Raw genomic sequence first — 13,344 nt, forward strand, 5'->3', positions numbered from 1 at the left:
AATACCGCTGCTTGTTTTAAGAGCTAATAATGTCAGCGGAGGGCTCTGCTTGTTGATTAGTTTAAATGGAGGACTAATAGAAGTTTGTGAGTGTAATTAATGACTGAGGGGGGCGGTTAACAAAGACACGAGCTGTGGTAGTAGGTGTTTCTGGGCTGAGTGTGTGTCCCTGGACGACATGGCAGGTTCACCTCATCAGCTGCCCATGCTATGCTATCCCCAATGCCATCCCGTGCCATGCCCTGCTTTGCCATGCCGCGACACCCACTCCAGCTCCCAGACAGGCTATTTTATTTGTTTTTTTTTGTGACCAGGCCTAATTAGCTGTCACAGCAGGTGGAGCAGGGACCAGGGACAGTCTGTGGTCTGCTCTCTGACAGCCCAGGTGCCCACAGAGCTCCCAGACACTTGAGTGCACAGCAACAATTGTGTGCATGTGTGGCTCCGAGTGCATGCATATAGGCATACACTTGTACATGCATGTGAGCGTGCGAGAGCGCGTTGTTATGTTGCACTGGGGATTTCAACCTAAACACACGCTAACCTGTGGAGACTCATGTCATTGCAAGGACAAACGCTAAGGCGTTCAAGGAAGGTTTTGGTTTGTGGTCAGAGAAAACCCCCGGAAGGATACTTTGTTGTGTGTGTTGTAATGGGAAAACATGAGTTTGTCATGTTTGTGTTCTGCCAGTGAAAGATGCTGGTGAGAATCACGCACGATGAGTTGTGTTTGGTTTCAGTTACAGAAATAGCACAACTGTGAGTGTCACAAAAGATGCACTTTACAATCAACTTCTCTTTTTAACATATTTCCTTAGATTCTGCATCCTGTTGCAGTGCAGCGTAGGTCTGATGGTTGCATGTAGTACGTATCTATGTTCAGTCAATTCAGTGATTGAACTGACAACACATATCGTGACAGTTGTAGACCCTAGAATACTTAACACTGTTCAACATATTGTTCAATCCTATGGCAAACCCCTGCTTTCCCATTACAGTGTATGCATGTAAGAGTGTGCTCAGGCTTAAAGTTGAAAAAGACAAAGAGAGTTAAAACAAAAGGCATTACGTGTGAATTATATGTCGGGAAGCAGCATGCATATATTCCCTGACAGACAAGTAGAAGATTTTTATTTTAAATGTCAGGAGAGGAGGGTACGGTGTAGGCGTGTGCGAGACTGTCAGTCTGTACATTAGAGCTACACCACGCATTAGACTAGAACGTAATAGAAAACAACAGAATATAACACAGCAGAGTCGAAAAAAAATGTTACATTATGGAGACGTGACACTTAATACATAATACATGCCAGAGCACATAAACACTGGAAACAATCGATCAAATAAAAGACAAAACCTCAGTCTCGTCGGTCTCTTTCTGACAGATTTACAGGCCAAAGCAGATGTCGTGATTTATACCGCATGCAAATGTGGTTGTACTAGATGCCACAAAAACCCTAAACAAAAAGGACACGGAAAGGTAAATAGCTAATTTTAGATGCATGGCTGTTGCAGCCAATCATTCAGCCTTCCTTTCCCTTAATAGTGGCCCATTTACACACTTGCAGTGCATCATCAGACCCCTGTCACCCTCCTCCCAGCACAGCACATTACTTAGTGTGTTTCTCCATGACCCCCTGCTGTGTTGTCCCTCTTCTGCTGCTTTGTGTGTGTGTGTGTTTGTGTGTTTGTGTGTGTACATGGAAGATACAGTGCATCCTGGTGTTCGCCTCTGTATGCTAAGGCCTGTGTAAGCTGCAGTAATACTTCTTTACTGATAGCTCTGCTCACACACACACACACACACACTGCAGCCCTTTACACTCCCCCGGTTTAATCTATTACCATTTTTATGTGGCTCAAATATTCAGACCGTGTTAACCAATGCATCATTGTGAGGTGTAAAACTGCAAAAGCCAAAGGAATTATGGGCTTAAATAAATGATGCGATGTGATAGTGCAGGTTTTATGAGTTACAACTATTCTTTAAAATAATAACAATAATAATAATAATAATAATAATAACAATGATAAAAGACAAGATTTCCCAGGAACCAAGAGCGGTGTAAGAAAGAAAGCCCACCATTAACTGCACATCTATCGCAAGCTTTACAATCATCTCTCACACATAAGATGAACTGATAGTGTCATGTGTTGTGTGCTTTTCATCCTCCTTGCTTTAGCACCGGTGCCATCACTTCCCCCGATGTCCTACTTGTGTTCCCCTAATGTATCTCAAATAATTTTCTATTGATTGTACTCATGCGCTGTGATGGCAAACATTATACCCGAGCACCCAACAACAACATGCACAATGATGTATCGTGCAATTGCAGTGTAATGTGTTTTACACATGGTCACTATACATCACCTGTGATGCTGCGTGAGTAGGTGAATTTGATCCCATTTGGCAGATGGATCCAATTGTCCTGGCTGATATTGGGTTGTGACAGAAAGCAATCAAATGGCAGGCTCATTGATGATGATGAGTTCTGTTCCATTGCGCTGAGATCCAGTCCAATTTCAAAAGCAAATTCAGCCATTCATCTTCCGAATAATTGTGGCACTTTATCAATTTCTCCCAGTCTTTTATCTATCACTTCGATTGATGTGATCATTTTCACAAACAGCCTTCTGTGCTAACAGTGTCTCGGAACACACTTAGGGGGCTGTGTGCGCGTGCGAGTGTGAATGTGTGTCACTGCTACTATGCGTCTGAAGGCATCTCTGCACGAGCAACTCAGCTTGTGAGCAATGTGTGTGTGTGTGCAAGAAATGTGTGCACTCTTTGACAAGTGAGCATGAATGTATGTCTCCTTGTGCTTGGACACATTTGTGTTATTAGTAATGACTTAGATTTCTCATTACAGCAGTACATCTTCTGCCCTATTAGTATTATTATTATTTTATTTCTGTGTTCATTCTGCTGTGTAAATTTATGGCACCATTTAAATATGATAGTGTGTTTCATGGTTCTGCCGTCCATTACTTTTATTGAGCCAGTGTGTATCTGTGTGAATGTGGGCCGGTTTGTAAATCTGTCGTTCGTGAGCATACAGTATGTACTCATGAGCATGTGTGTGTGTGTGTGTGTGTGTGTACATTACATTGTACCTTAAACGCGTCAGCGTCAGTCAACTACAAAATCTTAAAATGTACCAAATCAGAAACAAGGGAATGAAATTCTCATAAAGTAACAGACAAATGTACGGTACCTTTGTTTGTTTGAGGCACTTTGTATTGCACCGACCGCTTTCAAACACCTTATTCTGTAAAAGACGTAAATATATACATTTAAGATATTGTTTAGCTGTTAAATGTGAAGGCAATACGCACATATCATATACATACTGTGTATATATATAAATAATGCGAGACACTCTTTCTCAAACACATGAACATCTTCATTAACTCAACACTACCCACGTAGTGTGTCAAACACGTGCAGTGTTTGTCTAGTTGTCAGAGTCAGTTGTTGCTGTGATCACAGCGAGAGCGATGATTTGTTTTGATCATACCGTTTTGACATGAATCGATGGTGATGTACCATAAGATGGCTTCAGTTTTGTATGTGTGTCTGTGTACACACTGGGCCTTCAGAGCCAGACTACCGAATGTTGTCATTGCCCACAGCAGAGCGAGTCAAGCTCCATTGTCCCCTTTGCTCCGCGCTCTATACGATTGCTCACCGCTGACTCCTCTCATCAGCATTGTGGTGCGTACGGGCCAGAGCGCAGGCCCAGCCAGCGGCTATATGAGAGGAGCAGAGTAGGATAAACACTCATAAATCTGATAGATGCATGGTGTTTGTCATTACATTCCACTTATTATTATTATTCGCTCATTCCTCTTTATGTACTGGCTTACTGTGAGCCGCTTTAGTTGTTTTCCTGGCCTGATTCAGGAGCATGTGTACTGTGGCTGTGTGGAGTGATAGATGCTCCCAGGGACGCACTAGGTAATTCCAACTCCTGTTTTATTGTTTGGGTGCGGGGCTTGGATCGACAGCAGAGTGTGTATACTACAAACAGTGGGAGAATAACTTGTTATGTAGATATGCAGGGATGTCCACGTCCAATTACAAGCTGCTACATGGAAAGTGAATTAAGTAGGCTACTTCATACATCGCCATTAAGCCCCATCAATGTGTAAAAACTGAACACAACAAAATGTGTAAATAATGGCTGTGATAATAATGCAAAGTGAAAAGATATTTTTTGCCAGAATAACTTTCAAAGTCTGGCAGTTATTTACAATGTAACTGCATGTTAAAATAGTATATTAAAAATTTAAAATGAAGAAAAACATTTGATTTAAAAAAAAAAAAACACTGTAGTTTGCTTGTTAAATAAAATGTCCAAAGACAGGCTAAAAAAAATGAAAACTATGTACAGTCATTTTTCCAACTCTCCTCTATCACTGGCGACAAAGGCGCCGATTCTCCAGCTTCCTGCAACAACGCAAGTGAAATGACCATAATAACCACATGAATTTTCCCGATAGCACAAACCGTGAAAGGGTTAATACACTACCATATATATATTTTCCCCGGCTTCCTATTCCACCATTTCCTTCGTACCATTTTAAACACACACACACACACACACACAAATGTGTGCGAGTGAACACACAAACACGGCCCATGCATGGTCTCCACTGCCCAGGGTAAGCCAGACTAAGAGAGGGAGAGAGAGAGAGAGAGCAGCAGTCACCTCACAAGAGCAGACCTCATAAAACACCCTGTCACTTTGACTAATTTGTTAGTCTTGTCTCACTGTGTTGAAGCGTCACCCCCCCCCCCACACACCCCCCCTCCTCCTTCCACCCAATGCACCTCCACCACAACTTCCCCTGTCCTTCTTCAATGCACTGCCCATTGGTTGCAGTGATCTACACAGCAATCTATCTACAGTGAGTGGAAGAACAGAGGCTTTATGGAGCAGAGGATAGCTTGATGGCGCGATTTCTCATCCATTTTCCGTCTCTGTCTGCCACTGTCCCACCTCGAGAGGAGGCCTGCTGCGCACCAGTGGAGTAAAAATAAAAAAAAAAGAGGAAGGGAGAGTAGGGCTATTATGAATGTAGGCTGCGTGGAGAGATGATAGTGATTTGGACCAAAAAAAGGACAGCATGATAAAGATTGGTTCCGATGTTCAGCTGGGCCCCTACGGACCGCGCAATCATTGCTCGATTCAAAGAGACGCATCACAAAATTTAAGAAAAAAAAGGAAAATAGGTCAAAACTTGGACACCAAAGTATCATACCAGGAAAAACTATGCTAATTGCATCCACCCTCTTTTTTTCTCTTTTTGCTGCTGCCCCTTTCCTTTTCCAAACTGATCCAAAGTACCTTGTCTTTAAATAGGAGCTCGGGCTCAGAGCTAAAAATAGGTCGCATCTCACCACCAGCCACCCTCAGCCGAGCTGTCAGCACCCCTTCTCCCTCTTCTTCTCCTCACACTGAGGCAGACACAGACCCCCTTCCTGTTTTGTTTTGGGAGGGAGACCGGCAGTGTGATCACTCCAAATCAAACCCATCCCTTTCAAGAAGCACACGGCAGCCTCGACCTCTCCTGACTCACTGGACTCACAGGAAAGGTGCCGTGAACATGTTCACCAATTTAAGAGAAAAACTCATGCCAGCTGTGGCAGTCATTTGGGCTGGTAGAGTCCGGGCTGTGCTGGATCAGAGAGTTTGCTTACCATTGAGGTAAAAACAAAAATAACTTCATAGATTTGTCTTATCAATACAGTTCAGTTGGGCTGGTGCAACACAGACAAAAGAAAAACAGACAAATACTCTCCTTATACTCACTCTCTAAAGTCGGTATTGACAAAAATGTCAATTTGACTCAATGAAGCAGTCAAATACTCTCTAATCCTCCAAAGACACTGATGATAATAACAGCGGTAAGGGCACTTACTGTGGTTTAGTCATGGTTAAAGGTCAGAATCTCCTTTGGAAGAGAGGTCCCTGTCTCAGCCAGCACCACTGTCTCTTCTTTATTGGCTCTTGAAGAAAAGTCAGCGTGCATTAAATATCTTTAATTGTGCTTAAAAGGCTGTAAATGGCATCAAAAGCTCCAATGAATTCACTGACGGCGCAACAGAATGATAATGAGAGGCATCAAACAAAAGATGGCCTATCAAAACTTGAAAACTAAATGGTATCAGATGTGTGGGATGAAATGAAGGAACAACAAAGCGGAGGAATAATGTTTTGGTTTTTTTCGGCGTTTAGTCATCTGTTCGAGCTGTGAGTGTCCACAGAAAGAAAAGACATGAAAGTTCACCGTTTGCACTACAAAATAGCAGTCTGAGCTTAACAGGTCTTCTGAACGCTGCTGTAAATGCAACATTTACCTCAATCACAAAACAGCAGAGCAGAAACAAAGGTCTTTAGAAACAAACATGGACAGAAACATGTTTATTTTCTCGGACTTGAACAGAGTAATGCTCCAGTTTTAGAAGTTAGAGCTTGGTTTTTACATTCGGATTGCAGACAAAAGTATGTGACTCTAACTGTGAACTGTCTGAAATAGAATATACTCAAGCAAAGACACTGTGACATTGTCTTGTTTAAGCGTAGCACAGAGTTACACTGCACATTTCCCTATAAAACGCATCATTGTCTCTTTCACAATAAAACCATGTTTTAGTGTCATGGTGAAGCTGATGACGACCAGACGTTTGCACATGCGTGCCCTCATCACTATGAAAAAAAACAAAAACACTTTTTTTTTAATGCAGACAAATTGATGTACACTCTTCCCTTCTTTTCATGAGTGATGTTTTTCTCGCGCGACTATGATTGGCACAGCTGTTTAAAATATACAAGATGAGTAATGTGACTGGCTGAGAAGTTAATTATTCATCACCAAACCCTCCTATTAATACCTCACTTCATCGTGCCTGCATGCTCGCTGATGAACAAAAATAGCAGGTGGTGCGCCTGGATATGTCTTCATTGTGCATGATGTACAAACGATGATTCTTCCAGGGAATAATGTAAATCAAGGCATAGCTTTTGCATAAACACCATTCATTTCAGACGATATCCCAGTAGCTTGCTGAGTGACTTGACATTTACTGCACATGCAGCATCTGAAGGGCTTTTTTGTGGGTTTGCCCCGGTGCTCGCATTACTAAAAACCTACTCAGACAACCTCAGAATCATCTGTGAGTCTGTTTTTAGTTCCGTCTGGTGCATCAATGATCCAGACAGCTTCTGCAGACTATACAGTGTGGAAGTGACGAGGGTGAAGAGTATCAGTGCTCACCCTTTTGTAGTGGGTTTTGAGAAAACACTTTTCTGTATTCAGTCTTGAGAGATAGCATTTCTCCCTGCAAAGCAAGGTCAAACACGGTCAAAGGCCAGCAGCATCCCTGTCTGCCTTCCCCTCCACTGCATTATATCAATCAGACGCACCAGCAAAAGGACAGACTAACTTGAATGCATGCACACGCGAACGCACAAGTTGTCTTTTACTGGAAATTGTGAGCAAGTTCCTCTCTTCCACACTGCTGGCTCTCCGCCCGGCCGTGCCTTCAGCTGACTTTTATTCATCATAACAGAATAAAAAAATATAGATTTGACCCTGGAGATTAGAACAAAGAAAAAAAATGAATGTATGGACATAAAGGAAGTAGAGCATGAAGCGGGGGGGGGGAAATATCGAGAGGGAGAAAGTCAGTGAAAGAAACAAGAAAGACAGAAAAGGGGGACAGTCAGGAGAAAGAGAGATGGCCTCTCTAAGTGCAGCAGCACACAGGCACAGAGCTGAGAGAGCCTGGGCAAGACAGCATGAGCTGCCTATTTGTCAGCATTGATCAACCCATTAAGGGGCTGTGGTGGGAAGCATATTGGTTTTGGAGGCCAAAGGGGCAGAGAGAGACAAAGATAAAGCAAGACGGGGGTGGGTGGCGGGGTAGGGGTTGAACTCCTTTCAGCATCGGCAGCCACATGTCTACAGGATGAAAAAGCCTGTAGTCGTCCTCTCCAGCGTCTCAGCAGTTCATTTTGCGAGGCCCAATGGGAAGGTGGTGGATGTCATTTGTCTTACTGCGTCCCTGGAGGCCCCACTGTATGTTTTATCTTAGCTTACAATGCTAATAAGGAAGTATATAGCCTGTCAGACAGATATAGGGTGTCACTTGTCCTCTTCCTCAGTGTGTGCATGCACTTCTCTTCACAATGGGAGGGTGATGGTGGTGGTGGTGGCAGGTGGGTGGGTCCTGGCCCAAGGGGAAAGTGGCTCTGCAGTGGAAGCTGCCTCTTCGCCCAACCTCTGATGAATTCATATAATTAACTCTGTCTTGATCTGTTGGCTAATCCTGCACTCAGTAATAAGGGATTAAAATGTCACCTAAGCCACCTGCTGTTATTGAGCCTCAAGACTTTTTGTGCCTCTGTGTGTGTGTGTGTGTATGTACATGTGTGTGAGAGAAAGAGAGAGTGAGAGAGAGGGAGAGAGAGAGAAAAAGGAGTTGATGAAAGTCAACATCAGACTACAGTACAATAAACTTCTGAGCTAATAACATTCCCTCGGCTTGCTTAAGGAAATATGCAGCATAGACAGACATGCAGTAGATAAACATACAGTGTATTTTAACTCCCGACACATTTAAAGGTGTGTTACTCCCGGCTCCTTTGTCTGGCATCAAGCTGAACTAGTAACAGAGCACGTCATTTGGCAGGAAGATGGAGCAAAAGTTGCATCAGTCTTGCTCCAAAAACTCATTGTCAGAGTCACCAAAAAGGGGACTTGAAAGTGGGACATGCTGGAAGGTGGGAGTTAAGAAATCTTTCTCTTTTTTTTTTTCCTCCCTCCCCGCTCACTATGACCTCCTTGGACCAAATAAAGAAAAAAAGGAAGAAGAAAGAAATGAGTGCCAATTGGTTGGCGAACAGCCCACAGACCCACAGCCAGCTCACCTTGTCTGCCTGCCGGTCAGCTCCATTCGGTTGCCTAGCAACCCCAAGCATACTTTTGGGTTGAACACTGACTCTTGCTGCTGTAGTGGCTCCTGGGCTACTAATGAAGCCTCCTGACCACTCACTCGCGTTTAAGACCTGGAAGCTGAGTGATCACTGGGCAGGGATCTTGGGACTACCCTACCCTACATGAGCTGCTGCTTCTGCAACACACACACACACACACACGGAGCACAACTTAACTTACTGCTTACAATGCTCAAACTGACCTTAATCCTCTCCAACACACACTGACTTACATTAAGGATTCAGCTGAACCTCACCTTAGACATATAGAAGGCTGTCACCCAGATATTGTGTTAAAGTCTTAACAAAGATGAAGATGATTGTAATAATAATACTAAGGTTCATGCTATAGTTCTTGATTGACACTAAAACACAACTTGACAGGTATTCTACATTCACCACATCCCACCAGAGCCTTGGGGAACCAAGCGGAGCTGCAATACAGGCAGTAGCTGAAACAGCTGGACTCACACTCCCCCTTGAGACCATGAGAAAATTTCCCTATTCAAAGCTTTTCATTTTTTTTTATTTTTTTTTTTAGGTTTGAAGGAAGTAAGTCACCTCTAACCATTTAGTGAAATATAACAGCTGAAGGAAATATGAAATGTTTATTCAGGGTGACTAGCAGTGCGTCAGCAAGTCAGTGTGTCTCCCACTGATGCTTCATGTCATCAGACGCCGGCAGCTATGGAAAGTAAAGCGTATATGACCTTTGTTTTTCCCACAGGCAGGAAGATGCCCATTCTAGTAAGGCAGCATTATAATATAAAACAACATTTGTAAACAACATGCTACTTGACAGTATGTTTTTTGTCTCTTGCCCTCACTGTCTGAAAGCCCATGCCTCCTATAACAACAGTAGAGGAATAATATAACATTTGTTTGGTTTTTTTCCTGTTGCTGTGACTAAAATCAGATTTTTCTCTGGGCTCTGTGGACACAGAAATCCCATCATCAATTCAGATTTCCAAATCAGACTTGCGTTACTTCTGTATGTTGGACCTAGAATGAAAACACTGTATGTCTTTAAAGTGGCTGTGTCATGAGCGATTGTAATTATTGTAATTTATGCATCTTGTTGTTTTGTACGTTATGTATGCGTGCACGTGTGTCATTTGCGTTTCATATGAAAGTTAGATGCAAGACACTCGTTGTAACGAATGTGAACCATCAAATCTGATCTGCACTGAATAAGAAGTGGATCAAGGTGGCCGGTAATGTGAATACAGTCTAAGTGATGTGAGATGGGTGTACGGGGCTATTTGCATGTGTGCTATACCCCTGAATCTGTGTGTGTGTGTCCATCATCTCTAGCCACTTCAGTGTCACAGCAAACGGCTAGGCCAAGTCCTTCACATCCCCGAGGTATCACCATGTATACGCTTGTCTATACATGTCCACCTCTCTTTGCTCTATATTTAGCCATGGCTCATGCGAATGTCAACTGCTGTCAAGTGCCTCGTAGACGGGGGGCCCAATACACACTGACTGATTTGAGGGGGCAGAACCGTGTGCCATTCACTGGCTCTCACATGGAGCTGTTGGTGTGGCCTAGTTAGAAAGATAAGCCCGCTATACCAACTGAATATAGAACAACACCATGCCGGATATGACCAATGTGTTAGCCTCAAAAAGCAAGGGTCTTCAAGGGTAACGCCCCAATCATAGAGGTAGAGGGAATATTATTCTTGTTTCAGATTAAGGAACGATATTGAGTGTTTCTCTGTTGCCACTGTCAAACTCCGGGAAGCAAGTAAAAAAATAAATAAACCATAGTCAGGGGAACAAAAAGAACCAGGGGAGTTTTAGTCACGGCAGGCAGTTTTTAAAAGGGTTGTTTTATGGTGTCCTTTTGCCTTCACCTCACAATGAAATGGATCTTCAAAGGTTGTTTATCGATTCCCTACTGTTAACCTTTCATGAGCTGTTTCACAGCCATACGCTGTTTGGTGGCTCTCAATAGTTTCCAGGAGGAGGAGGAGGAGGAGGAGGCCAGTACAGGGTGGGGTTGGCTGACCATGCCAGAGTGATATTCATCGCAAGTTTACAAAGGGCTTCTGGGTAGAGAGGCGAGAGAGGAGGAAGGGATGGAGGCACATAAAGAGGGATTACTGTGGGTCAGGGATGAGAAGAATATAGCCGGTGACTGGGAGTCTGGAGCCGGGAGGGGACAGGAAGAGCAAGGGCCAGCCAGAAAGCACCTTTCCCTGTGGGGCTGGGAGTGGCTGATGTAATGGCATTAATCTCCACGTGCCATCTGACGACCAGTGTGGCTCCGTCATTGAAAAGTGCTAATTCTGCTGAACTGTGAGGGGAATTCGGGCATCTCAAGAGTCAGTGCCCTGGCTTAATTAAACACTTTGGCATACAGAACTTGCACATATTTTTCATTTTTACAACACTGTCACTGGTTGATTTTTGTGTTTAGTCCACAGAGCTGGGAAAAACTCAGGACATTTTCGCCAGGAACACTGCCACATTTCACTGTCTCTCTTCCAACTTTTACCCATTGCAGGAGTTGCTCCTATGGTTGCGTACTAACCAGGGATTTCCCTTCTCTCTTTTCTTTTTTCTCTTTTCTCTTCGCCACTTCTCTTTCTCTCTCCATCTCTCTCTCTCTCTCTCTCTCCAGATGAACCGGCCCATCCAGGTGAAGCCGGCTGACAGCGAAGGACGAGGAGGTAATTAACCTTCTCCTGGTCTCTGTTATGCACCCACCTTAAAACACACACACACACACACACACACCCACACAATCAAAAACACAAAACATAGACTGGAATAGCACACATACAATCCTTAATATTCTGCTCTCACTGGAGACACACTGGGAGTTACTAGAGTTGCCTGTAATATAGGTCACTTGCTTCTATTGACTTCCCATCTGTGCCAGCAGAGGGGCTGTCTCAGGTTCACAGTCACTGAGAGCAGTTCAAAGACAAGACCGAGACATGGAGAGAAGGAGACAGAGAGGATGGACAAGAATGTGGAAGGAAGTCACAAACGCACACACACAGACAGACAGACTGATTAGCACTAACACAAACAAATAGAAATACTAACTAAATGCATCACTTTATTATTCTCTTTGTGAAGGAAAGACGCAAAAACAAGACAGAAGAAAGACAGTTCAAGTCTCCCAAAGTGTAACATGATTTATGGAACTTGACAGTGCAATGTGTTTTGTTTTTGTGTAGAAATCTACACACCTAGATGGCAACCAATCGGCCTCTCGCTACCGATCTATGCATCAGCATCATTTATTGTCCTGCCACATGACAACACTTGGATTACATAACATATAGTAAGGTACACCTTGCTGCACAAACTGAAACTTAAAAAGATTTGGTGTGAGTCAGCGTTTTGGTTTTACGACTTTCTGTCGGAGGAAAATTCAAAGCTTTACAAAGTAAATCATTTATTGCTATAGGCATGAGATTAAGGGGAGTCTAGGTGAAGCTGAATCGTATCAGTGTTTCGACCATGCAGAAATGGTGATTTGGGAGCCCTGGAATACTATTATATTATATTATACTATACTATATTCTTTGAAATTGCGTCTCAGAATATCAAAATCTCAAAAACGTCACCCTTGCATTTTCATGTAGACAACCAATAAGCTACTTTAGGAAGACCATGATGTCATAATCCCACCTCTCTACGCTTGCATTCCCTGTCCCTCATCTTCGTTGTTGTCGTCGTCCTCTTCTTGTGTTAGGAGATTGTTTGGTTCTACTTTCTTTCCTTGGTCACCCTGGCTTGGTTCATTCTGTCTCTGTTTCTCTGATTGTATACATTCTAATGTATACTCTTCTTCTCCGGTTTTGGTGTATCAGCGTTACTGCACCACGTACAGGCCTGGCATATGTATTACAGCGTTTCGAGTCATTTTGGGAGGGTTTGGTGTGGATGAAGACGTTTCCTGAAATGACGCCATGTTTACGGAAAACGTTTCCAAAGACTGTTTAGTTTAGACTCTGATTCTTCAGTACTGCCTCCTCCCTCCATCTTTAGTCTGACCGGCATGGTGATTGACTACATCATTCAGAAGCCATTTGTGCCTGACATCACTGAGGTTAATGCAGATTAAGCCAGTTAAAGATTTACATGGTTAGAATTTGATCTAATTGGACCGGTCTGTGTCTGTCCGATGCCTGCATTTCAAAGTGGTGATTTAGACTGCCTAGGTCAGATGAGAGTGAGCCACTTTGCTGATTTATGTTATCAAGTGTGAATCAGATGGCCCATTTCTAGTGCCACACACGCCCCAATGTAGATCTTGTTTTTGTCATGGCACTACTTTAATTAACGGCCATCTGAAAACAGGCAAAGTCTGACCAAC

General features: G+C 43.3%; 1 protein-coding gene across 7 annotated transcripts in view; it reads left to right on the forward strand.

The window, feature by feature from the left end:
* The window catches only part of celf6 (CUGBP Elav-like family member 6), a 125,876-nt gene that overhangs the window by 68,605 nt on the left and 43,927 nt on the right, over nt 1-13,344 (forward strand). For all 7 annotated transcript variants that reach the window (XR_009240223.1, XM_058628712.1, XM_058628713.1 and 4 more), the window contains exon 3: nt 11,635-11,683. Coding sequence is in view for 6 of the 7 variants with exons in the window: in XM_058628712.1 (XP_058484695.1) it covers nt 11,635-11,683 (49 nt within the window). In the remaining variant the exon portion in view is untranslated. The remainder of the gene's footprint in view (nt 1-11,634; nt 11,684-13,344) is intronic.

Source organism: Solea solea, chromosome 5 (genome assembly GCF_958295425.1).
Source record: "Solea solea chromosome 5, fSolSol10.1, whole genome shotgun sequence".
NCBI classification, from domain to species: domain Eukaryota; kingdom Metazoa; phylum Chordata; class Actinopteri; order Pleuronectiformes; family Soleidae; genus Solea; species Solea solea.